Below are 26,167 nucleotides of genomic sequence, written 5' to 3'. Positions count from 1 at the left end.
TGTGGGTGATAATTTGGAACAGTTCATTTTAATTGTTATTTTTAAAAATAATAATAATACAAAAATTTGGAAGGTTTGTTAAAAACACAATATTCTTACATTTTTTTTTCTTTTAAATTTTTTTTTTTTCATGTTATTATTTATTTTATTATATTTCATTATATACAGAATTACATTGTCACAGTTGATGACTTAAAAATTATGCCATCTTCCATTTGTATCAACAATTTAGGAAAATCTAATTTGCATAATAATTTGGAACACAGTGTACACACAGTGATATAATTTCCCTCAGAGGGATAAACATTTGAAATAAATAAATAAATGATGCAGAGTGAAAGACTTTGATCACTGATGCCGAGATGTGGAGGCGGAGAGAGGGAGTGTCATCCTGCCTGAGGAAGCCACTGACGTGCGCTTTGACCTCATTTGCGCCTTCACCGTAGTATAGCAAGCATTTCAAGAGGAGATTCTCTGACCCAGTCCCATGTTCCACCTGGCCCCTCTCAAGCAGCCCGATGAGGGGAAAACGCTTTGTCTGTATACACACACACACACCACACACACGCACACATTCCTCAGTCTCTGATTTCAACCTTCATGGCTCCAACTTCCTCAATGCTCACACACACACCACACTCCCCTTTCCTGATTAAAAAAGAAAAAGAAACAATTCCCAGAGGGGGCATCTGAGTTGTAGGGGTCCACATGTAGCTTGAGTACCCGGCTCAAGGGCACCTTTATTGTAGTTGTAGTAACTTAATACACTTATGAGGAAGATGGGCATAAATGGATACCAAAATAGTAAGAAACTCAACAAAAATTGCAGACTTGCATTCAAAACAGTTCAGGGATATTCCTTTTACATATTAAAGCGTTACACATATTTTTTCCACTACATCGCAATACTTTTGTGTTCTGTTCACTAATTTGTCACAGACAACATTTCTAAGTGTTCGACATTTACTTTCGTTGATTTTTCGTCTGCACCTTCTGACTTTGTCGCTTGGATAATCAACACAATCACTACTAAGCTAAATTATTTATGACCAAACCACTAATGTGCAACACAAAGCCTTGTGTCCTCTGTAGGGAGTGTCTAACGTGTCACAGAAGAATTTGGACAATAGATCACGATTCTTTTCTTTTTGTAGTTATTGTCGGCCCAATACGAATATTCATGTTGAAACATCAGAAAGGCAGATGTCATCAGACCATGTGCTTGTGTGCTTTGGCCTTGCAGGTTAGCATAGCGTGAGGAAAAGAACAGACTGGGAAACAAAGGAATGTGTTAAAAGGCCTTCAGTGTCTGACCTCTACAAGCGCTCTTCACCCAAACACACCCAACTCTTATCTGTTGCCCTGCTTGGTGCAGGTTTATTTGGCCAGAGGCCTCTGGGGTCAGTGTCAATTATTGTGTGTGTGTGTGTGTGTTATCAGGACTAATGTCTGCAGAGAGATGGAGTGTAAACACAGAGTAAAGCTACGTTTTCTCTCGACTTGGCTCTTTTTCATAGATTCTCCATTAGGGTTCATTGTGATCATCAACCAAGTGCTTTATCATGACGGAGGGTAGAGGGGACTTAGACAGAGCAAGGTCTTACGCAAACAAGTGGCTTTGCTTTGTTACTCTAAAATATATAGTGTCACTGGCAGATTTATGTACTGAATAGATGAGAGCAAGTCAATTTTATGTTATACTTTTGTAGGGCAGCTACAGATACTGACATGTCTCACAGGGAAACGTGACATTCCACTGACAAAACCATAGCACTAGCAGGTACGAGTTCTAGTACTTGGTTAACCAGGGTTGCAGGTCTGCCAGGCTGATCCCGCATGCGTGACATAAGCCTCCCATCGCCCCAACGCTGGAACATTTGAGGATACATGTCACAAAAATGAAAACAAATAAACAGAAACATTATCTTCCAGTCTTAGCAGTTTGCTTCAGTGTTACTGTACCCCAGTCTCGATTTTGTTTCTTTTTCTTGCTGCCCATCAGTCTCCTCTATGAAAATTCGTCTTCTCACCATAGCAAACAGCCCCATGTCGAGAAGTAAACATAGCAGACCCTCTTTCTCCGCCATTGTTATTTGGTAGTGTGTCTTATTCTTGCCACACCCTTGCTTTTCTTTCCATGATTTTCTTGTGCAAATAGTTGTTAATTATGGGACCAATAAACTTTTAGGCTGGGGAAAACACACGTGCTCCAAGTGGACACCAAATTAAGTTTTTTGATTGACTTCAATCAGTTGAGAAAGGGTGCAGCAATCAGGTGCTCTTAAAACATTTTGCATTATTTGCGGCAGAATGTTTGACTTTAATAGTATTCCCACTATTGAACGTAGTGTGGCCAAACAAATAGGCATGCCATTCGACTGCAACTAAAGAGTAGACCTGGATGTTGAGAACGATAGACGGGTCTCTGATACTGGTGCTAGCCAAGACAAGTGAGCTCAGCCAAAAACATGGAGCCTCTACAAACATTCTGTAGCGATCTGATCGGCCTGATCGGTATCGGCCGATATTTAGCATTTTATGCTGATCGGCTTTAATGTCATAATTTGCCGATCCGATCGGCTCCGCAAAAGACATTTACTCCGCGTCGCCATTGTGCACAGTATATTTGAATCCAAAAGCTAGTTTTATTTCTAGCCTTTAGCCTTTTGACATAGTACTGTAAATATCTGACAGCCAATAAAGGTATTTAAAAAAATTTAAAAACATGTCGGCGGTGTGGGACAGACAACACGTAATGACTACAAGACACGGTTGCTCTTTCACGATTGACTACTCCAATAAAATCTTGTATTCCGATACCACCACATCCCGTTTTTTACGATCATTGGGCTTTGTTTTGTCAACTCAAATGTGACTGGATACACTCATTGAGGACGTTCGTTTAAGGTTTGCTTGAGGTATGTTCACGTACATTTAATACGTTACGGCTCGCAAGCAGACAACAAAACGTTATGTGGCCTAAGGTTGTGCGTAAACATGCTGCCATTCTGTCGAATCATGCTCTAAAACAGGTGTGTCAAACTCATTTTTGGTTTCCCTCAGAGGGCCGTTGACTGTGAAACTATATAAATGTTTAGTCACTTAATTATTATATACAAATTGATGGATACCTAGTTTTGAAATCAGAAGTCAAGGATAAGTTTGTTCAACTATTGTTCAAGTTACCATAAACAGAAAATGCTTGCAATGTCTCAACACTACTATTTATTATTATTTTATGGGAATTTGAGCAATAATCATGGAAGTTGACGCAGATGATTTGCTTTCGCGGGCCACATAAAATGACTTGGCGGGTCAGATTTGGCCCAGGGGCCTTGAGTTTGACAGCTGTGCTCGAAAGTTTCGGTGTGGGTGAAGTACAACCCTAATTCCAATGACGTTAGGACGTTGTGTTAAACATAAATAAAAACAGAATACAGTGATTTGCAAATCATGTTCAACCTAAATTTAATTGAATACACTACAAAGACAATATATTTAATGTTCAAAGTGATAAACTTTATTGTTTTTAGCAAATAATCATTAACTTAGAATTTTATGGCTGCAACACATTCCAAAAAAGCTGGGACAGGGTCATGTTTACGACTGTGTTACATCACCTTTTCTATTAACAACATTCAATAAACGTTTGGGAAATGAGGACAATAATTGTTGAAGCTTTGTAGTTGGAATTCTTTCCCATTCTTGCTTGATGTACAGCTTCAGCTGTTCAACAGTCCGGGGTCTCCGTTGTCGTATTTTACGCTTCATGTGTCACACATTTTCAATGGGAGACAGGTCTGGACTGCAGGCAGGCCAGTCTAGTACCCGAGCTCTTTTACTACGAAGCCACGCTGTTGTAACACGTGCAGAATGTGGTTTGGCATTGTCTTGCTGAAATAAGCAGGGGCGTCCATGAAAAAGACGTTGCTTGGATGGCAGCATATGTTTCTCCAAAACCAGTATGTACCTTTCAGCATTAATGGTGCCTTCACAGATATGTAATTTACCCATGCCATTGGCACTAACACAGCCCCATACCATCACAGATGCTGGCTTTTGAACTTTGCATCCATAACAGTCCGGATGGTGCTTTTCCTCTTTGGCCCGAAGGACACGACGTCCACAATTTCCCAAAACAATTTGAAATGTGGACTCGTCGGACCACAGAACACTTTTCATCAGTCCATCTTAGATGAGCTCGGGCCCAGAGAAGCCGGCAGCGTTCCTGGGTGGTGTTGGTAAATGGCTTTTGCTTTGCACAGTAGAGTTTCAATTTGCACTTACGGATGTAGCGCCGAGCTGTATTTACTGACATTGGTTTTCTGAAGAGTTCCTGAGCCCATGTGGTGATATCCTTGAAACATTGATGTCGGTTTTTGATGCAGTGCCGCCTGAGGGATCGAAGGTCACGGGCATTCAGCCTTGCCGCTTACATGCAGTGATTTTCTCCAGATTCTCACGCACTTGTTCACAAAGAGGTGAACCACGCCCCATCTTTGCTTGTGAATGGCTGAGCAATTCAGGGAAGCTCCTTTTATACCCAATCATGGCACCTACCTGTTCCCAATTAGCCTGTTCACCTGTGGGAGGTTCCAAACAGGTGTTGGATGAGCATTCCTCAACTTTCTCAGTCTTTTTTGCCACCTGTTCCAGCTTTTTTGAAACGTGTTGCAGCCATAAAAGTCCAAGTTAATGATTATTTGCTAAAAACAATAACGTTTATCAGTTTGAACATATCTTGTCTTTGTAGTGTATTCAATTAAATATAGGTTGAAAATGATTTGCAAATCATTGTATTCTGTTTTGATTTATGTTTAACACAACGTCCCAACTTCATTGGAATTGGGGTTGTAATTTAATTACAATAAAGTCATTTAATTACAGCAAGTTAGCACCCCTTATTTCTGTCATGTTGTAATGTTGGTTTGACCTGACTGATTAGAATACATGACCTGACTAGAGCAGTGATTTCCAACCTTTATGGAGCCAAGGAACATATTTTACAATTGAAGAATCTCACGACACACCAACAAACAAAAATGTCACAAAAAGTGGAGAGATTAATTACTGTATGTACTTCCTGCCATCTAATAGAAGACCATTCATTTGTTCTGTCTGTCACTATGCCTCACTGGCATAAATAGATGAACAAAGATACATTATTTCTTGTAAATATATATTTTTTGAGCAATTAAGTACTTAAGTATTTACAGTAAATGAACAGGTCATTTAAATAGAAATATTGTACCATCTTGTGATTGGATCGGTTATCGTTTTTTTAAACTCGCTCATCGGCCCCAAAAATCCTGATCGCTTAGTAGGGATCCATTCTGCAGATGTTGAAATGCATCATACTCGATCAAATATGTGAACGGGGTGAGTGACAGCGAATCAAAGGACGCAACATTTGTTCCAAACTATTGGTTGTAAACATCTTTTGATTTTATATATTTTTTTTAAACGATGACTTTATTCTAAAGTCATCGTTTTACTATTTTGATGAGACCAAACAATGAATCAATTAACTGAAAAAATAAGGGTAAGATAAACTACGGTGATGCTAATCTTTAGTTGCAGGCATATTACAAAGGCATGATGGTACAGTATGGGTAGAAAACACATACAGTTAGGTCCAGAAGTATTTGGACAATCTTGATGCATTTGTCATTTCGGGATTAAAGCCCTTTTGTGCACATTATAATTTATTTTCATACGCTCAAATGTACAGTATTTGGACAAAGTGACACCATTGTAGATGAGCACCATTTTTAACACTTGGATGACAATCCATTGCAGTTGATGACTGCCTGAACATCACCATATTGTGAGTTACCTCCCTGGTGATGCTAAACCGGGCCTTCACGCACCCACAATCACATATTGTTTTATTTACCTAACTGTAAATGCTTAGTTGCTGTGGGTGTTCAGCAAACGTGACTATCTTGCAGTAAACTAATAGCACTATCGGGTGCAAACAGTTGTGCCCATTCATCGAATACAATGCTGCACTGTAGTTTGGCGATGCTGCCTCCCTCTAAATTGCAGAGTGCAGATTTAAAGAAAGACAGGAACACTGAAGGAGATTTGTGGTGAAAGGTCTGTTTGGCTCCAGGCAGAAAATCTTCACGCTCCGTGAGGTAAAATAAACTTTTGTGATGTTTACGCATCAGAGCTGTGCTCTCTTGGAGAGAATATTGTTTCATAGGAGTCTTGCAGAATGCTAAACAAGCACAGGCTGTGTCCATGTTTAGAGCAGATGTGTCCTTTTGGTTGCATCAGAAATGGAGGCCACACCCATTGTAAGTTCAATGTTCTGATAGTACACTCATTGCCTCACATCTTTCAACATTAATAAGTTCAAGTGTACAGGTCAGACCTTTGATTCCTTCAATATTAACAACAGCTGTAATCATCATGTCATCTTTTAAGAAAATGGTTGTACTCCAATAAGCTAAATATGAAGGAATGACTTTGGAACCCTCCGAAGTCATTCCACCCTTGAAAAATAGTTATTTCTGTCTGTTTGCCATTAAGAAAACCACCATAGATAGTCAGGCAGCAGGAGTGAGTCGTTTAATGCAAAGACTGCCAAAAGCTGACAAGCTTCTGTCCAAAAGTAAACCAACTTGCATGCAAATTTGCAAGAAACGGATACTCCAGAAAGATATCATTATCAGAATCAGAATCATCTTTATTTATTCACATAAACCATGTAAAGGTTCGGGGGTATGTGGTACCGAACCCCCCGATTCGGGCTGTTCGGTCCCTGTACGACCAGTGTCAGAGTTTGGTCTGCATTGCCGGCAGTAAGTCGGACTCGTTTCCGGTGAGGGTTGGACTCCGCCAAGGCTGCCCTTTGTCACCGATTCTGTTCATAACTTTTATGGACAGAATTTCTAGACGCAGCCGAGGCATAGAGCAGGTGGCCTCAGTATTGCATCTCTGCTTTTTGCAGATGACGTGGTTCTGTTGGCTTTATCAAGCCGTGCTCTCCAACTGGGGAGAGGAAAGTCTGGGCTTCCCTGCTGAGGCTGCTGCCCCCACGACCCGACCTCGGTTAAGCGGAGGAAAATGGATGGATGGATGGATCATGAAATTGCATTGCACTGTTTCCAGTCGGTTCGTACAAAGACATTTTCAGTCTTAGTCCTAACATAAGCAGATCATTACCTAGGCTGACAGATAGATAGATGTTCCTAAGGGGCGGGGCAATATATGGCCTTTATCCCCTCCTCAAGCACTACCTTGCATTGACCGCCACAGAAACAACAGATCCATCCATCAATCCATTGTCCGTCCCGCTTATCCTCGCTAGGGTCGCAGGCGTGCTGGCCATTAACCTAACCTGCATCTTTTTGGGATGTGCGAGGAAACCGGAGTATCCAGAGAAAACCCACGCAGGCACGGGGAGAACATGCATACTCCACACAGGAAGGCCGGATTTGAACCCGTGTCCTCAGGACTGCGAGCCAGACGTGCAAATCAGCCATGCAGAAACAATCAAAATTCATAGGTTTTTTTCTTGGAAAATATCCTTTTTGTTAAAATGTGCTGCACATAAACAGAATCCTTAATAAACTAACATTTATAATGTTCAACACTTAAACATACAATGAATGAGCCATCATACCGCATGGCTCGGCTGGTGCATATGGTATGTAAGAGTAACATCACACCAACTCTTTCGCAGTCCTTTTCTCAGGTAAAGCAAAATATTTGCAATTTTCCAAGTCACTGCTTTTTTGCAACATATAAATGGGCGATGTTCAGAGCAATTGACTCCACGGTTCCTTTCCACCAGGCTTCTTTCTTGTCCTTCGGAAAACAATGTGAAAATGGTTCCCCTCATTTTGTCTGTTTCTTAGAGTGAATAAACTCGCTAGTTTTTTTTTTTTTTTTTTATGGTCACGAGAGTGGTCCGAAAAGTCACTAAATATTGTGACCAAATCGCTAAGTTGGCACTGACTGTGCTTTGTAAACTAGCTCCTCACTGTTCCCCGCATCCATGTTGTTTGTGCAAGCAGCGAACTTTCTTTGAACTACACTTGCGCTAAGAAAATATTGATTACAAGAAAATTGTCCTGACAAATAAACTCAAATGAATCAATCAATTAATCGGCCAGTCTTACAAATGATCAATAACAACATTCTAGTAAAAAGCAACAAGTATTTTAGGGTCATTGAAGACTGTAAATTGGCCACTGGTTTGAATGTGAGTGTGAATGGCTGTCTGTCTGTGCAGCCTTGTGTATACCGCTTCTTAGGCTAATTCAGCTCAGATAGACTTCAGCTTCTCAGACCTCTGAATACGATTTGGCCACAAAAAAATGGATGGAAGGATGTACGTGTGTTTAAAATATGATCCTGCGATGAATTTTGTCAAACAGTAACATACTAGCTTCTTTCTATGACGTTCCTCCGAGCAGTCAGTTGAAATGGAAGAAGTCTATTCCTTCTTTCATCTGTAACGAGTTGAGGTTTTCCTCTAGAACGCCACCTGTCATGTCCTAAACATATCAAAAACATTGCGTATGAGTGGAAAAACAGAGCGCATGAGAGAAAGACAGTAAAAAATTTCCAGAAAACCTTATTAGATGGATTATTTGTTCTATTAGCAAAACTAATCTTTTCTGCTGCTGTCTTAGTGACTTCCTTTATTTGGACTTCTCACTGGTGTTTTTAAATCCACACAAATTTACACAGACATAAAAAATCTTTGGAATTCTAAAAATCAGGTTCAACCTTGGCCTGTGAGTGCAGTTCCAAGACATCCTATTGTTGCTTTGAGCAATGTGGCATTTGGCTGACAAATGTGAGATTGAGTCCAGGTGTTTCTCAGGGAAAATTACACTGACCCCCACATCTAATTTCCATAATTGAGCAATTAGTTTGGCGTGCTGATGGGGTCAGTGTAGATTTGATGTCTGAATCTGTGCGATAAGGACACAATTTGTCATTGCTGAAGACATTTAAAACAAAAATTTGCAAGACATGGTTTCAAGATTTGACAAAGTAGATTTTGCCACAACTGTTGATGTTTATACAAGCAGCATTTGATCAAAGATCAGGCTGCTGTCTCTACCCATTTCCTGCAGGCCTCCTGTGTGTTATGTCCTGTGCCGGGCACACGCCCTCGCTCATTATGTCGTTAACTCAGATTGCAGATCTGAGGGTCAGAAACAGCAAACATGAAAACACTTTCAGCTCACCAGTTTGACACAGATGATAAAAGGAGGAGACGCATCTTTGTAGTGCAGGACTGGGATTTTTGGCTTTGGTCGTTCCTAAAAAGAGGGCATCAAAAGAAAGAAAGATTGTTAGTTGCCATAGACGGACAGATAGTAAGTGTTGAGTTAACCTCACCTTGGAGTCCTCATATGTGTAAAAGCCCTTATTAATCTTGTTCTTGTCCACATCACAGAAAGCTTTGACCTTAAAAAAAAAAAGACATCACAGCCATTAATACAGTATTGGTGGTGCCCATGAATTCCTCTACAACCCCCAATAGTTCGTAACTATTCTTATAATACGGCACAAAATGATTGCATACTTTCTTCTGATTAGTGGCGTTAAGGCATCGGTACATCTTACGGCCCTGTTTCCCAGCATTCCATATGGTGAAGCTCTCCCATTGGCAAATGACTCTCTCCTGAAGGAATCCAACTCGCAGGTTCCAAATGGTTTCCCTGAGAAGGGAGGAGGCAAAAAGAGGGACAGTGTCAATCTAAGAATCTACATCTGTGTCATTTAAATCTGGCTCATCAACACACACACATAGTTCACATAACAGAAACACAATACCGTTCATAAATTCACACGTCTTCATGTGTTAGACAATCATCTCAGTACGTCTTTGGCACCACCTTAAATTTTTTAGAAAGCACTTCTCACCTCACAAACATGCTCTATAATTACTTTATGTGTGCGAGACTGTGGTAGATGATGGTTTCATTTGTCAAAGGAAGTAGTGGACGGGGAGGGGTTGTCAAGGAGTTGGGGTGGGGGGTTGGGTAGAAAGTAGGCAAGGCGAGCTTGAAATAGGCTTCCAGAAATAAGACGGATAATAGATGATGAAAGGAGGAGGATGACTGGTGAAGCACTGTATACATATACTGATATCGAGAGCAGCACGGGAAGAAAAGAAGAAAAGTGAAAAAAAAGGGATGCAGAGAAGTTTGACATTCCTGAATACATCCTGGGAAAGTGATAGATTGCATGTGTGTGTTGAGCTGAGGGAATCTGGGATGCCAGTCGGCAGCTGTGAGTAGGTGGAGGATCAACACCGTGTCCAAGTGCATGTGCTTGAGCACGAGTAGCTCAGTGGAGGAGGGGTGCACGGTGAAACTGACTCTTTCACGGAGTGTGTGGTGGCCTTCTCGTGATAACGGTACACCACCAAGCAGTGGTCAACTCTGGTCACAAGACCTCCTTGACGAAGACTCTGGTAAAAGAAGATCAAGTCCTCGGGGACTCCCTGGAGACAGAGACAGGTGAAAGTCAAGTACAAAATAACAACCAGTTAATACCCGGTGCAACAGATCTTGTCATTAAAACAGTACAGAAGACGCCACAAAGATAACACAACAACGACAACAAATCGTGACTCGTGGTACAGAAAAGACGAAAAGACACTTTAGATTCTAGGGTGGGGGGAAGGTGTCCATAGTGAGTCATGCGGCAACAATTATTTTCTTTTGTTTTCCTGTATTAGCCAGCAGGCTACATTCTGGTTTGTGGAGAATGATTTTGTGCATTCAGGGTTTGAAAGAAACCAATGCAACTGACAAAAGAACCCAACGCAGGCAATTCAAACAGTACCTGTGACACTCGTGTTTGCCGACAATCCGGAGTGAAGAAGAAGGGGTGCATTACCTTGCTCTCCTCGCTGAACCATCCAACAGTTGAGAACCAGTCTCTTGAGCAGAACCATGTCGGCATGATGACTGTTGGTCCATGTGATGTATAGACCTATAAGTAACATCAAACACAGAGACATAGAGTGTAAGATTTTCATTCAGAGGTTTTCATACTGCATACTGGACAGGACATAAAAGGAAATGTTGTCAGTTTTTCAGAGATCTAACTTTAGAAATGAGTGGGAACTGAACCTACTTCACCTGCTGACAGTCTGGAGAATGAACCACTACATCAGTGACTAAAGTCAACTAATTGAAGATCATTCAGGAGGAAGGAATTCTGTACTTGTTTGGATCTACGCCTCCCTCTATAGCGGATATCTTCAAATGGCAGACTGCGGTCCGGGTCTGGACCGAGTCAAGGTCACAGACTGTGTACGCACCTATATTCAGTATTACGTTAGACCTTGTTTTGATCATGTGATCATAATGAGTTTGTTTATCGGAAGTGATTTGCCGGATTGATGACACAGTTGACGTTCTCGGAAAGATGACTCACAAAATATTTTAAAAATGAATGGAAGAATCAGTACATTTTTATTCTTCCGGGAGCAAGTGCAAAATTGTTGTCCCATATGTTTTATAAAAAGCGTGAAGGTTAAGCGGCACGGATCCTTCGAACCATACGTTCACTTAAGTCAGAGGCAGAACACGCAACATAAGCAAACCGAGAGTCCAGTACAGTAGAGCTACATGACTGATAGGCCAACAAAGAGCAACGCGTGGATTTGCAACACAAATACCCAGCAGGCAGACTAGTGTCTCTCCAACAACTCGTTGCAATTTTTTACGTTTTTGTCCGTAGTGGAACGTGAACCTATGTTCTTCGACTCCAAAGTCCAAGTCCTAACAGACAAAGCTACTGCCACCCCAAATGGTGTGAAAAGGAAAAGGTAATGTGCCATTTTCATTTTTTTTGACAGGTCAGGTACACAAAACGAAATACTTTGATGGTCAGAACTTTGCCCTGGGAAACCCTTTGCAACCGGACCCCTCTGAATTGTAAATGAAAATCCCTTCTCTACTGTATAGTTATGGTGCGTAGTTTACGTTCAAGTGACCGCTAAAACGTTCACCATCAACTGACTGTGGTGAAGTTTGCTTGATAGTGGACACAGAATACTAAACAGATAATGGTTTAAAATAAGCAGATCAAATTCGAGTGCAGTGCTGTGCTCGACCAGAAAAGTAATTTCAGCAACACAAGCAAAACTACAACATGAGACATAACAAGGATGGGTTACCAAACTTCTAGGGCTAAAGCAGGTAATCTGGGGTACTATAGGGTGCATTTATTACATAAGTTTGTTAAATGTAAGTTACGGTTCAAGCAATAAACATATAAACCAAACAAGCGATAAATTGAGCAGGAGGTGCCTTCAAAACGTCCAATCAGTAATGTCATTTGATTTTCAACTTTGTTAAAAGTGTGCTCCCAAGCAAAATGCAGAGAGGTGTGCGCTTCCTGTCATGCACAAGGAAAACAGACTAATGCCTTTGTTCTGGCCTCTTCTTGTCTTTGGCTGCATCTTCTACACGCACCAGGACCCCATTATGAGTTTCATATTTATATCTTCGCAGGCCCCCACCTCAGTGCTCTACAACCTCTCCTTATTCTTCTTTCCATCTTTCCATTTTGTGGGTGTCCTGTAACAGCTGTCGTCTTTAGCGTGTGGGTGTCATTTCAGGTTGCCTCACCATATTTCAAGTGACGTGTGAATGTGTGCACTTAACCTTTATGTGCACACAATTGCACAGCTCAAATGATCACAGATGAAAAACATTGCATAAACCACACAGTGTCAGCAGGACGGAATCTGCTAAATATGAGCATGTGTGTGTTTATGTGCATCCACCTACGTACATGTGGCTCCTCTGTTGCAATATTTCAACAATTTGCAGATGTAAGCTAAGGCCAAATGCATGAATCGAATCAATAAGAATGTGGGAAAGCATGAGAAAGTCAGTGGATGTGACTAGTAAGCAGGGTTGGGAAGGTTATTGATAACCATACCTAATGTCCTGCAGATGAGCACTCAAGAGTCCTGCTTTGGATCAAGTCAACCAAGCACCACCCTAAGTAAATCTCTAGTTTACGTCGACCAAGGCTCTGCTTCTGGACCCAGCAAGTGTGGGCAACGACACAGAATGTAGAGAAAGAGAAGTGCATGGAAATAAGCTGTTTTAAAGCAACAGAATGGAGGAATGATAACATTCTCATGAAATGTACCATCATATATATTTCCTTGAATGCCTGGCAAGGCATTATGTAGACCGTGTGTGTGTGCGTGTATGTGTGTGTGAGACCAAGAGACACCCGTCGCCTTGGTGACGGGGTGTTTTGCTCAGACAGCAACAGTAGTTCCAATACTACATTCCACTACTACATAAATTGAAATACAGTCTACTCAATGTTTATCCCAGCTAAATTTATTTGTCAGTTGTTAGGTTTTCTGCTTTGTAAATATTTGATAACTATACAGAGCTACAGTCCATACAAATTTTCTGAAGGGTGGGAGTTGTAAAAAAACACATATATAGTGTATACCCAGAAACTATTTAAAAAAAAAAAAAACATAGCGGGTAGGGCTGCACGATTATGGGCAAACTAACAAATAGGGTTATTTTGCTCAACATTGTAATCACGATTATTATTTCTCTTGTAGGGAAAAATCTTTATTTTTATTGCACTACTTTTCAGCAAAAAATATGTAACAGTTTTCAGTGCAAAATGAAGCTTTAAATAACAATAAGGGAGAGATAATAATAAAAAATAAAAAAACTCTACTTTATCAAGGGCTAATTGAATAAATATGCTATTACAAAGTACAATCACAAATTGCAACTTAATGGAAGCAAATACAGTTAATGCATAAAACGCAATAACATTAGGCTGGAAGCACCGACTTTTCATTTGAAAATTCCCGTCAATATAGTGAATTGTGAAGGACGGGTATACGTCTCTGTTGTTCTGCTTGACCGTGGGTCCGTCGTGCACGGTCAGAAACGGCAAAGAACTCAACGGTTGTGATTTCCCTCTCGATTTACTTACCGGCGTTTTATTACTGCGGTCAGGCCAGCCGAAAAGTTGAAGTCGAGGCAGCCGCTACAGCGATTATTAAAGTGGCACTAAGCAGGTCCCAAGAATCACATGTAAATTCGACGCGCCACAGAGAAGAGTAATGTTAACAAGCCTGCCAAATTTGAACGAATTTAAAAAAAAAAAAAAAAATCCCCAAGTATATAAAATCAGGTTTTAAAACTTGAATAATAAGGACCACCTCTCAGCTCTCAGACACTGAGGGCGTGTCGAATGGATGCGCCAAAAGGAATCAAACATAGTGTGGGGGTGATAGCTTATATGATCACGTTATCACGTTAGGAGGCTCAACTATAAAACTGAATGGTTATTGTGGACGATAATCATAAATTAAGCACACAAGTCAATTTACCCTCATTGTTGGTGACATAATGTCACAGCCGAACATGGCACCTGATGGCAGCGGGACGGTAGGAGGAAGCCCAGGTAGTTAGACACTCGGCCCTGCCCCATTCATTAGTATCAAGTTACCCACATAGCCATGTTGTCTCTGGTGAAGGTTTACAAAACTAAACTCGTAAAATGTGCACTGCAGTCAGGTGGTGTTGTTGATGTTCAGCTCACCATGTGCCTGTGTCTTTAAAAAGTCGCTTTTTTTATTTCCTCGTTTTTAGGGAGCTTAAAAATCGTCACTGAGCGGTTGTGTAAATTGAGGCATCCAGCAAAGATGCATTTTCGGGTTGTAGCCATCGTTAGCTTGATAACTGCAAGCAGGAGTGGTAAATGGGCCTTGTTATGGAAGCAAAGCACAGCTAACTCACAACTGAGCAGCATAGCCAAACGAAATTACGTCAATTTGTACTTATATAGTGGGGGAGGGAACTCGTGCTTGAAAATATACACCCCGCCCACAAAAAAAAGCCAACCCTTTGAACTACTAAAACTATTACTGACCCATATTATCTTGGAACACCTACTTATTTTTGGATGATGCTGGATGACATCCAAACCTAGGAAGCTGTTTTCTTACTGAAATACCTCACTTGTAATCAGTGAAGGGATAGGTTGGCTTCTACAGTTTTGGTGTAATTGGCTCGTCAAAGAGAAATACACCCCATCTGGATTAAACGTTAATATTTTGGCACTCTGGATGTGAGGGTCACGTGCTATTGCCGCACTATAAGCATACCCAGATGTCCACTGCAAATGGAAGACAATCTGTCTGTTCACTAAACTCACAGTGCAGTTTTGTTTGCAAAACTAACAATTCCACCACCAACACTTTCCACTATTGACAGTTGGCAGCGTGACCCACTTCCTCCGGTGGGACTGTGAGTAACAGAAAGGTCACCAGTGATCCTGTAGCTTACGTCCAGTCCACCGACATATTTCCTTGGAAACGACAAGGGGCAGGTATGTATCCTGTTTTAGACAGACCTGCTTGCAGCCTGCCACACGACCCCTTAGAAAGGCAAACACAAACATACTGTAGCGAGCTCAGTGTTTACTTGTGTAAGGAGTTGATCTTGAGTGATTGTGTTGATCCAGCGGGTGTAGCGTTCCGTGGATCCCTCTGGAAGCCTCCGAACTCTACAGCCTATCAACTATAATGAAAACACACATTTATGAGAAGGTCAACATGATTTATTTTCAAATAACCTTTGAAGATTGTTTAAACAATTACTGAAACAGAATTAAATTCATTGGTACATTGAACACAAACCAGGACCTCCGCATGTTGGTGTAGTGATGTGATTAAAAAAGGACAATACTTACTCTAAAAAGATTTAAATACAGCGACGATGATTTTGCACCCTATTTTTTTTAACATTAAGAAATATTGTTTACAGTGATAAAAGTATTTAAGCTACAGTATGTACCCTCTGTTACCCCCAACACTGGAATTCGGCATTACCACAAGAGACAATGTGCCTTAAAATCTGGCTGAACGTCAAGGCTCAATACTTCCTGCGATGTCTTCGAGCCTCCTTGTTACAGAGCAATAAACTCTCCGTCGACAAAACAATTTACTTGTTTTGGCGATTTTGTGATACATTGCGTACCAGTAACTTGTCTTGATAGCTACTTCTCGGGATGAGAAAAGTTTTTTGAAGTCCCTGCCTTGTTTGCAAATTGGGTACCAAAGCCTTTGACTCCGTTGCCTGCTCTCCATCAATCTAATCCTCATATTTTTACTCGTGAGTGACGTAGTAGCAATTCAGATTACATCTACGTGCGCCACAAACTAAGCACACGGCTTTACCTTGGAATTCAGTAAATAAATATTTAGCAGTCCAAGTCGTTTGGAAAATACGGCATTCGGCTGAGGCTCTTGTCAAAATAAAAACCGAAAGATGTTTTGCATTTCGATTCAGAGGTGTCAAGGGGAAAAAATGACAGGCGTAACAGAAAGGGACAGGCTGTTTGTGCAGGGCAGCAGGCCTGCTGTCTCTCTGCAGTCTGCCTCACTTCCCTCACACACATGACCCCCAACCCCTGACCTAGAGGGCCACAGAAAGCATCAACACAGGATACTCACACTGTTCTGCATGCCAACATCATGGCATGCCAACACAGTCGCTCACATTGTGCTAATATTTTATATCAAGGATTGGATTTGATTCACTTATAGCACACGAGTCTGCAAAACACATTAAAGCAGAATGCAAACAAATGATGGCGCCGTATGGCTAGGGGAGCGGTGTTAAGGACAGATGACACAAAGTGACAAGACAGTGGGGGAAAAAAAAAAGGGATGGGGCGAGGAAAAGGGAAGGACGTTAGAGACAAAACACTTGTAGAAAAACTTACAGAGCTTGAGTGGAGGACAGACGCCTCAAACTGCAGCCGAACTCTTTGGGGTAACATGATGTCATCCTGCAGCACATACACTAAGCGTAATTCACAATACTTGTCAAATTTGAGTCAGGATGCAAATGTACATAGACTTCTGTTTATGACTGTGGAGGCTTTTTTAAGGCTGCCCCCCCCCCAAGAGAATGATTATTATAAATCATATTGAACTTAAGGACAAGAACCCAACATGAAGGAATCTGGGCAGACCTCATCTGGAACTGATTTTCTCTGAATGTATGTAATCATGCATATGGGAGAAAAGATCATACTTGTAACAACATTTAACATGTGCCAGACAAAGTCTAAAAGGAATACTTCTACTTCATCTACTTCCGGACTTTGCAGGAGGACTTGAACTGTGTCGAGCAGACATGTACAAGCAAGCTAATCGAGAAAGGTCTTCTATGAGAATCAGGCACTCTCTTTTTGATGGACACACTCCTCTGGAAGTAAGAAAAGACTTTACGTGCAGTTAAAAAGCAAAACTAAGGAGCGATGAGGTCAACTTAATTTGATTAGTGACAGAAGGCTCCAGATGGCCTTTCCATTACAGGTTTTTCAAGTCGGATCTCAGAAGACAACTGACATTTTAATAGAGCTAACGTAAGTCTGCACACACACTTACCGCATCCTGAAAGCACAAGCATTTTCCACAGCTCTGTGCTACTGCCTTATTCTTTGCATATCCCACTGAAAGAAAAATCAATCAGTCAAGGTTTTTTTAGATTTACATTTATGTTCTTTTTCATTTAACCTGAATGTGTGACACTGATTAGAACAAATGGTATAACAGTAAATGTAAAGAATTTATATGCATTTTTCTAATAGACAATGTCCATTACTCCAAAATGCATGCCTGTGCAGTACAAAATGCAGCCTTCAATTATAATTTTTTTTATCAGCCACATCTACAGTACATCTTAGGGAACCATCTGCGCATAATTTGCTAATTGATGCCATCATTAAGGAAGCTGGGACTGCAGATTGTATTTGCATGTGTGCAAATGCTCAACAGCTTCCAAATTAGATGGTGTGTTGCTACATCAATGTGGAAGTTTATACAAGCTGTGTGCAAAAATTGTGGGGGGGGGGGGGGGGGGGGGGGGGCAAAATTGCTTAAATAGAAGAACAAATCTTATTATGCCACACATCTTTGTGCAAAACAATTGTATCTACGATGATGACTTATGACTCTTCACAACACAACAGACCTCCTCTTGGTTGGTCCGAGTTGTGGCCACTGATCACCACTGAGATGCCCCTTCCCTCGAACCTCTCCCTCCAAGCGTCCACTACTTTTCTGGAGTCATCCTAAAGGCCAAACAAACAGATACAGAGATAGTTAGATAGATAACTAGATAGATACTGTACAGATAGATAGAAAGATGCACTGTAATCCAGTGAGGAAAATTGTATTTATTTATTTTTTTTTTAAAAGAAGATGCATGCATGCTGGGATTCTATAAATATTTCAAGACAAAGCACATATGTGAAAATGTAAACAAATCAAACGTACAGTGCTGGCGTCATCAAAAACGGATAGTTCCATAATCCCAGTGAAGTCTTGGTCAAATATTGCTTGCAGACACTCATCTAGCCAACAGGAGGCGTTGTACACGGGCATGATGATACTCTGAGACACAAAAGATATTCTCTCATTTATGCATCAATAAAGTGCGATAGAATCTATTCAATTGTCCAATTACGGTCTTCTACTTATTTTTGTCAACATTTTTCATTTAAAAAATAGATTTACTGACTTCTTACATCAACTCCATAAGAAAAGCTACAAATTGTGAAGGAGGTTGGTATGTAAAATCTTACATTCTTAATTTGGGAATTAATGTTGTAAAATGTGGTCTGGCAAGGTGACAAAATACTTCCCAAAATGTTCTTAATGAGCTGAATATTTTCAAGTTGGAATCGTTTCAATTCAGAAGGAGAAGATAAATGTGTAAAACACCTCTGAATTTGGGAATTCAATTGTGAAAATTTGGGAATTTTTGGAATCGTAGAGCTTCATATGTCTTGAATGAGCTGTGCAATTTCAAGTTCCAATGGGTTGAATCAGCCAAGAAATATAAAAGGAGGTAAATAATGAATGTAAAGTATCTCTTAATTTGGGAATTTTATCGGGAAAATGTTGAAATTTGGGGAGTGAAGATTCCAAGATATCCTGAATGAGCTGAATATTTTGAAGTTTGAATTGTTTGAACTGGTCAAGAATTGTAGAAGGAGGAAGCAAATATGTAAAATATCTCTTAATTCGGGAACGTTATTGCGAAAATTTGGGAATTTCATAAATAGTTCCCAATAAGTCCTGAATGAGTTGAATATTTTGAATTTGAAATGGTTTAAATTAGTCACAAAATGTGGAAGGAGTTAAATATTTAAAATATCTTAATAGGTGAATTTTATTGGAAAACGTGGAATTTTGGGAATGTGGGAATTATTGTATATGAATATGGAACATAGTTCCCAACAGGACCGGGCTGCATGCTGGGGCAAGAGGGAGCACGACTCCCTCAAACAAATGCTGTGCCCTCTCAAATCAAATCAAATCTGTATCTGCTTCGTGTTGTGTGCCGGTTGTCTGAAGTGAGACTGTACGTAGAAATGGCCACAAAGTCATTTATTTTTTCAGGAAACATGTTCCTTTTGATAACTTAAGCACATTAAACATGTATTAATTTTGTATCCATGGTGAGTGGGTAACATCGCAGTGGCTGGAGGAGCGAAGATTGTGTGTGTACCATAGTGTTGCACTTAGTACTAGTAGTATTATAGTAGTAGTATTTTAACGTAAAAAATAGCACGGCACCAGTTAAAAACACTTACACTTAAAAAAAAAAATTTTTTTTTAAACCCATACACAACAGCCCTCATCGGGTGTCTTAAAGGATAATACACAAAAAGCCGACAATCAGCCAATGACTCCTGAAAAGTTTGAAAATACCCTGAGGGATGAGGGTTCTGTGTGTTTGTGCGCGACAGTGTGGGAGCCAGTGATGGGCACGGCAGTTCTTTTGAGTGTACTGAATCATTCGAAACAGTTCATTAAAAAAATGTGTTCACCGAATTGTTCAGTTCTTTTTCACAAAATCTGAGCGATAGCCTATCCCATCTGATTTTCGGTGAGAGGCGGGGTACACCCAGGACTGGTTGCCAGATAATCCCAGGGCCTATGTAAACAAAGAATCATCCACACTCACTTTCACTCCAATAGGCAATTTAGAGTCTTTAATTCACGTAAAAGGCAAGTTTTGGGGATGCGGAAGTAAGTCAGCATTCCGGGAGGAAACCCACTTGAATATGGGGAGAACATGCAAACTCTACACAGGAAGGCTGAACCTCAGAACTGTGAGGCAGACACTAGGACACTGTGCTGTCCCAAGAAAAAACAGAACGCATTGAGTGCAATTGAAAGGCCCCATGGAACACAGCAGGCTGACTGCATTTTAGAAACATGCAGTATACCGCTCTCTACTGCTTCTCTACTGCTTGTGACGCATTCACATTTTACTCCACATGTGCACAGATACTGAATCCTCCCTAATCCGGGCACTACTTAAAACAGGATACGGTTTTAAAGTGGACTTGACTAAAGAAGCTGTATATGTACATGTACTGTATCGCATTAGTTTGTGCGCAGACACATTTTTTCCACATCGATCACACTGACCTCTATCAGATTGCTTCTCTAAACTTGATGGGACATCTTATTGCAGGCCAGGAACAACAGCTCCAGGGGACAAAGGACTAAAGCCAATCTTAGGAAATATACTGTCATGCTTCAGTGCATGATAAGTGTAATCATGAGAACTTTTGGCTCAGTTGGACTACAGCTTGGCCTACGAAACGCAGCAAGAAATCCAGACAAACCATTAGAATTTGGCCCTCGACAAGAGAACCAAACTAATTTGGACTAATGGAGATGGACAGTAGAAGGCAAATATGGAATAAGAGCGACTATACTGTTGCATTCAATATAATGCAATTAGTCTCTTAGTCTCATGAACTCCGTTTTAGGTTCTGAATCTAGTTATGATTGTGGCACTTATACTGCTCACTGATCTATGAGGCGTGTATAGTAACTTTATAAAATTTCACAATATTCGACGTCAACTCTTGCAAGTGTTCTCACAGTCATTCCTTGCTGTTTGTTCACTTCACTCTTTGCATAAAACCAACATTGATATTGGTATAGTACTGCTGCATGCAATTTAACTCGGACTATCAGAAGGTCGAGACTGCAGCTGTTCAGGTCTGGGTTCAGACAGCACTTAGCAAGTTGAAATTGGTGGTTGAATGTACTGTATGTGGAAAAAGGAGATAAAAAGTAACTTGGTATACTATAGACCTTTAAAAAACAAAACAAAACAAAAACTACAAATGTGAAAGAAGGAGGACATCAGGCTGCTTCCAGTGTCTGTTTCTTGGGCTTGTTGCTGTGCAGAGATGTAGCATTCAGCTAAATAACATTGCAACACAATTTACTGTGAATTTCATTTAAAACCAAACAACTGGGCTGAGCTTCAAAACAGTGAAGTGATTAAACTCACAGCTTTTGGAACTATCGTGCGCAATAGAATAATCCCCTGCATATTTCCAGTTCACTATTCACAAATTCCCCTTTTAGGCCCCCCCCCTTTCGAACCTGTCACCAAGTTGTCTTTTGTATGTGTGTGTACGTCTGTGTGCGTGTACTTTCTGAATCGCCCTAAAATGCCACCAAAACCCTGTCTAATTAGGAGTTGGCGTCTACGGTGAAGTACTGTTTGTATGTCAAAGTGATACATCATGATAGAGAGACACACTTTGTACCATGCGTCACTGGGGTGTTAAACCTGGGTTGTTAAGAGAAGTTAAAGAGTCTTTACTTCATGTGGATGTACAGGACATGTACACTATCTCGCACTTCGGGTGCTTTTATCCGAAATCAAATAATCTGTTGGCCATTTACTTTTAAGGGTTACGGTATGTTGTAATATGAGTTAGAAATTATGATAAAGTAATTAAAGTAGGATAGTTTGTGTTAGATTTACAGTTTATCCATCCATTTTCTTTACCACTTGTCCTCACTGGTGTCGCGGATGAGCTGGTCGGAGCTATCCCAGTTTACAAGCTGGTGCGAGATGGGGTACTCCTTGAACTGGTCCCCAGCCGCAGCACAGCTTGGAAACAATTAACAGGGTCAGTTCTGCCATCTAGTGGTCACCTCCTGCATGGCAACCTAAGGCCCGCAATAATAAGAAACCCACTAATTAGCATTTTATGCGCAAATTACACCTATTTTGTCATCATATATTACCATTTTGTCTGTATGTCACAACTATATTGCGGCCAAAATAAAATTCCCTTGTCATGCTTGGAGCTCTGTACATATTAGTGGATTTATTCTCTAGAACTATTTTTGTTTTCAATGAAACACAATTGAGCAGATTGATTTTAGAAGGTGGTCCACCTCAAATTCTCTATCCATGGCATAGCATTGCTTCTCTGCCCTCAATTATTTCGTAATTATATTATTATTATTATACTTTTTTTAAAAGTGTAACATTAGACATTAATTAAGCACCTTCTGCAGGACAGTAAATAAAATATCTCAACAATACATTCATAACACTCCCGATCTCAACTGAATTTACCAAACTATTATCATGAAAGGAAAATGCAGTAATGAAAATTGCACAACTTCAATTAGGTTAAAATACAATGAAGTTAAATTGCAACTGGCAAGATAATTAACTGTCCAATGATGACACAAGATGGAACAGAAGTGAAAAGAAATGTAACCACTTTTTAAATATAAATTACGATTGCAAATTCTTAGATTTTTTTTATCAAATTGGACTACTTTCTAATTTCCTTAGTCCTCTGTCAAGAAACAAGTTTAAGCAAAACAAGACATTCATGGACTTGATCGACATTATTGCCTATTTTCTGACATGTTTGGAATCAAACACTAATCCTAAGGCCCAACAAAACTTTAAATCAAAACTCTGATCAATGTATGAGGCTAGGAACAATAATCTTCCAAACCATGTTCCATAAATATGTGCAAAGCAGTGAGTGGCTTTGTTTATTACATTCAAAAAGCTAGCAAGAACGCTAATGTACTGTAAGTAACAATGTCGGTCTTTCATCAGAGCTCCGATTTGACTTAATGACACATAGTGTATCAAAATACTAACTTTTGATTTGGAACTTCTGGACTGGAGTGGAGTGGACCACCGGGTCACACAGACATCTCCTTGCCGGTCGACTTTTCACAATCACCGACTCCCTCCACACTATCCCTTATAATAAATATTAACACGACCTATTAATTTGTCATACATTGACTACATTTACATGTAAATAAACGTGAATCTCACTTGTGGATGAGCAGCTCACGTGGGCATGCGGAGAGACTTCTCTCCCCTCTTACATAGTCACTCCAGTAAAGCACATTACTTTATTAATTCCTTAATAAATTATAACTTGATACCTATTTTTTTCCAACATGGATACATTCGATTTTATAGGCCTGAAACAGACTTACACAAATTCATCCACATGTTAAAAAAATAAAATAAAAAAAACAAGGGTTGACAAAGGGGCACCTTGGGCATCTAGCCGCCACCCCATCTATGCACGCCCCTGTTCAGCAGTCACACTATGCAAAAGCTGTTTCTGATATGAAGTACAAATTATTTTTATAGTTAATAACAACTAACCCTGGTTGTTAAAACACAGGTTGACATCATTTATGGCATAGTATAAGTTTAGACAGCGCAACAGTCATACAACAGTCACTTCAAACCGGATACAATCCTTGAAGTCTCAGCGCCCTTTGCACAATGGTCATTGCACCGGACTATTGCAATATTAGTCATTCGAACTGCTCTAAGTGCTAGAGGACTCTGCGTCTTTTTGCACAATTTTTTTTTTTTCAATGTCTTTATGTCTCCAAAGTGTTCTGTAAATTGACTGTCTGTTGTACTAGAGCGGCTCCAACGACCGGAGACAAATTCCTTGTGTGTTTTGGACATACTTGGCAAATAAAGATGATTCTGGTTCTGATTCTGATAACGAACGTTCACACCCACCACGTCCACTGCACACTGCCGCTGCGCCGGTCTTTTAGGTGGAGTAAGGCGTTTTTCTGCTCCATTTTGTACGATGCGAAGTCGCTTCGACGGCTTCATGTTCACCTCGAACTCCTCCTCGTCTGGACAGTCCATGCTTTATCTCGACGAGTAAACGGGCTACTACGAACAGGTTAGAAGCGTCACTGGCTTAAACTTTAAAACTATCATTCACCGAACTATTTCAGTATGTTTATTTTGAATAGTGACAGCCAATGTGGCATTTTTACAAGATGCAGCGCGTTCACATGTACACTGTAAGCAAACTGCAATGATTTCCGTAAACAATCAACCTCATTCTCTGATTGGCTAATCGTAGACAAAGGGCGACACCGGATTCGTTATTAGTATTGTCAATCATACCGTTTAGTAAACGTCACAGTAATTACCCAAGTGTACGTCAAAGAAATAAATATAATGAAATATATATATATATATATATATTTTAATGTAGCACTTTTCACCAAGAAGACTTTACATAGTGCGTCACATATAGTCTTATCCTTATCATGATACTGTAATAAAAAACAAAACAAAAAAAAAAACGTTTAAATATGACTCAAGCAAATAAGCTATTAAGATAGCAGAATAATAACATTTTACGTTTTCACTTTGAAAAACGCAACTTAAACAAATAAAAATAAATAAAATCATCAAAAATCTTCCAGTCTTTATGGAATGCCGGTCTGAAGAAATGGTGTTTTTAACTGCTTTTTAAAAAATGGCCACTGAATATGCAGCTGAAAATGAAGTGCATTCTACAATTAGGGGACTCGATTACGTGATTTCAGGTGATTGACATTAGGTAAAACGTAGTAAGCAGACTAGAGTGACCTAACAAGACAATGTAATATCAGTGACACCAACTCCACCAAGTATGTAGCGGCCTGACCATTGAGGGCTCTGTAAATGACCAAAAAAGGGTTTATCTGGACTGATTGGGTCTTTCAAATTCCAGTGTATTATATCACAATGTGAAAGCTTTATTCATCATTTAACTGATCTCTGCACTCTGCAATAAAATGTTTGCCAACAGCTGCAAAATGAAATTAAACATCTAGCCATCCATCCATCTTCTATCTGAGCGATAGCCTATCCCATCTGATTTTCGGTGAGAGGCGGGGTACACCCAGGACTGGTTGCCAGATAATCCCAGGGCCTATGTAAACAAAGAATAATCCACACTCACTTTCACTCCAATAGGCAATTTAGAGTCTTTAATTCACGTAAAAGGCAAGTTTTGGGGATTCGGAAATAAGTCAGCATTCCGGGAGGAAACCCACTTGAACATGGGGAGAACATGCAAACTCTACACAGGAAGGCTGAACCTCAGAACTGTGAGGCAGACACTAGGACACTGTGCTGTCCCAAGAAAAAACAGAACGCATTGAGTGCAATTTAAAGGCCCCATGGAACACAGTAGGGTGACTGCATTTTAGAAACATGCAGTATACCCCTCTCTACTGCTTCCTGCCTCTCTACTGTGATGCATTCACATTTTACTTCACATCTGCACAGATATTGAATCCACTCTAATCCGGGCACTACTTAAAACAGCATACGGTTTGAAAGTGGACTTGACTAAAGAAGCTGTATATGTACATTTTCTGTATTGCATTAGTCTGTGCGCAGACAAATTTTTTCCACATCGATCACACTGACCTTTATCAGATTGCTTCTTTAAACTTGATGGGACATCTTATTGCAGGCCAGGAACAACAGCTCCAGGGGACAAAAGACTAAAGCCAATCTTAGGAAATATACTGTCATGCTTCAGTGCATGATAAGTGTAATCATGAGAACTTTTGGCTCAGTTGGACTACAGCTTGGCCTACGAAACGCAGCAAGAAATCCAGACAAACCATTAGAATTTGGCCCTCGACAAGAGAACCAAACTAATTTGGACTAATGGAGATGGACATGTAGAAGGCAAATATGGAATAAGAGCGACTATACTGTTGCATTCAATATAATGCAATTCATATCTTAGTCTCATGAGCGCCGTTTGATGTTCTGAATCTAATTATTATTGTGACACTTATACTGCTCACTGATCTATGAGGCGTGTATAGTAACTTTATAAAATTTCACACTATTCAACGTCAACTCTTGCAAGTGTTCTCACAGTCATTCCTTGCTGTTTGTTCACTTCACTCTTTGCATAAAACCAACATTGATATTGATATAGTACTGCCTGCATGCAATTTAACTCGGACTATCAG

General features: G+C 40.2%; 1 protein-coding gene across 2 annotated transcripts; it reads right to left on the bottom strand.

Moving 5' to 3' along the window:
* Positions 1 to 448: 448 nt before the first annotated feature.
* On the bottom strand, positions 449 to 24,217 carry b3gntl1 (UDP-GlcNAc:betaGal beta-1,3-N-acetylglucosaminyltransferase-like 1). 2 transcript variants are annotated; one of them, XM_061679277.1, is made up of 13 exons: positions 23,907 to 24,217; positions 18,332 to 18,448; positions 18,027 to 18,126; positions 17,441 to 17,505; positions 16,771 to 16,836; positions 15,468 to 15,563; positions 10,876 to 10,971; positions 10,353 to 10,477; positions 9,554 to 9,689; positions 9,367 to 9,435; positions 9,213 to 9,287; positions 8,399 to 8,510; positions 449 to 538 (listed from the first exon to the last, which is right to left on the bottom strand). In XM_061679277.1, exons 1-12 carry the CDS (start codon positions 24,039 to 24,041, stop codon positions 8,430 to 8,432), a joined length of 1,161 nt encoding a protein of 386 aa, XP_061535261.1. In that variant the 5' UTR covers positions 24,042 to 24,217; the 3' UTR covers positions 449 to 538; positions 8,399 to 8,429. The 2 variants fall into 2 exon arrangements, with proteins under 2 accessions (XP_061535261.1, XP_061535260.1); XM_061679276.1 differs by lacking the exon at positions 449 to 538 and having other exon boundaries at positions 6,344 to 8,510.
* Between the last annotated feature and the right edge of the window lie 1,950 nt (positions 24,218 to 26,167).

This window comes from Phycodurus eques, chromosome 6, assembly GCF_024500275.1.
Source record: "Phycodurus eques isolate BA_2022a chromosome 6, UOR_Pequ_1.1, whole genome shotgun sequence".
In the NCBI taxonomy this organism is placed as follows: domain Eukaryota; kingdom Metazoa; phylum Chordata; class Actinopteri; order Syngnathiformes; family Syngnathidae; genus Phycodurus; species Phycodurus eques.
Note: the sequence above shows the minus strand (reverse complement) of the source record. Positions and strands in the feature narration are given on the sequence as shown.

Bases quoted from the DNA above. Each gene is read 5' to 3' on its own strand.
- b3gntl1 (XM_061679277.1), bottom strand. From the start codon at position 24,041: ATGGACTGTCCAGACGAGGAGGAGTTCGAGGTGAACATGAAGCCGTCG. The intron at 18,449-23,906 runs GTGGGTGTGAAC...TTTGTGTCTCAG, and splicing joins GGCAGTGTGCAGTGGACGTG to AGTATCATCATGCCCGTGTA. The intron at 8,511-9,212 runs GTGAGCTGAAAG...TGATATGTTTAG, and splicing joins TTATCATCTGTGTCAAACTG to GACATGACAGGTGGCGTTCT.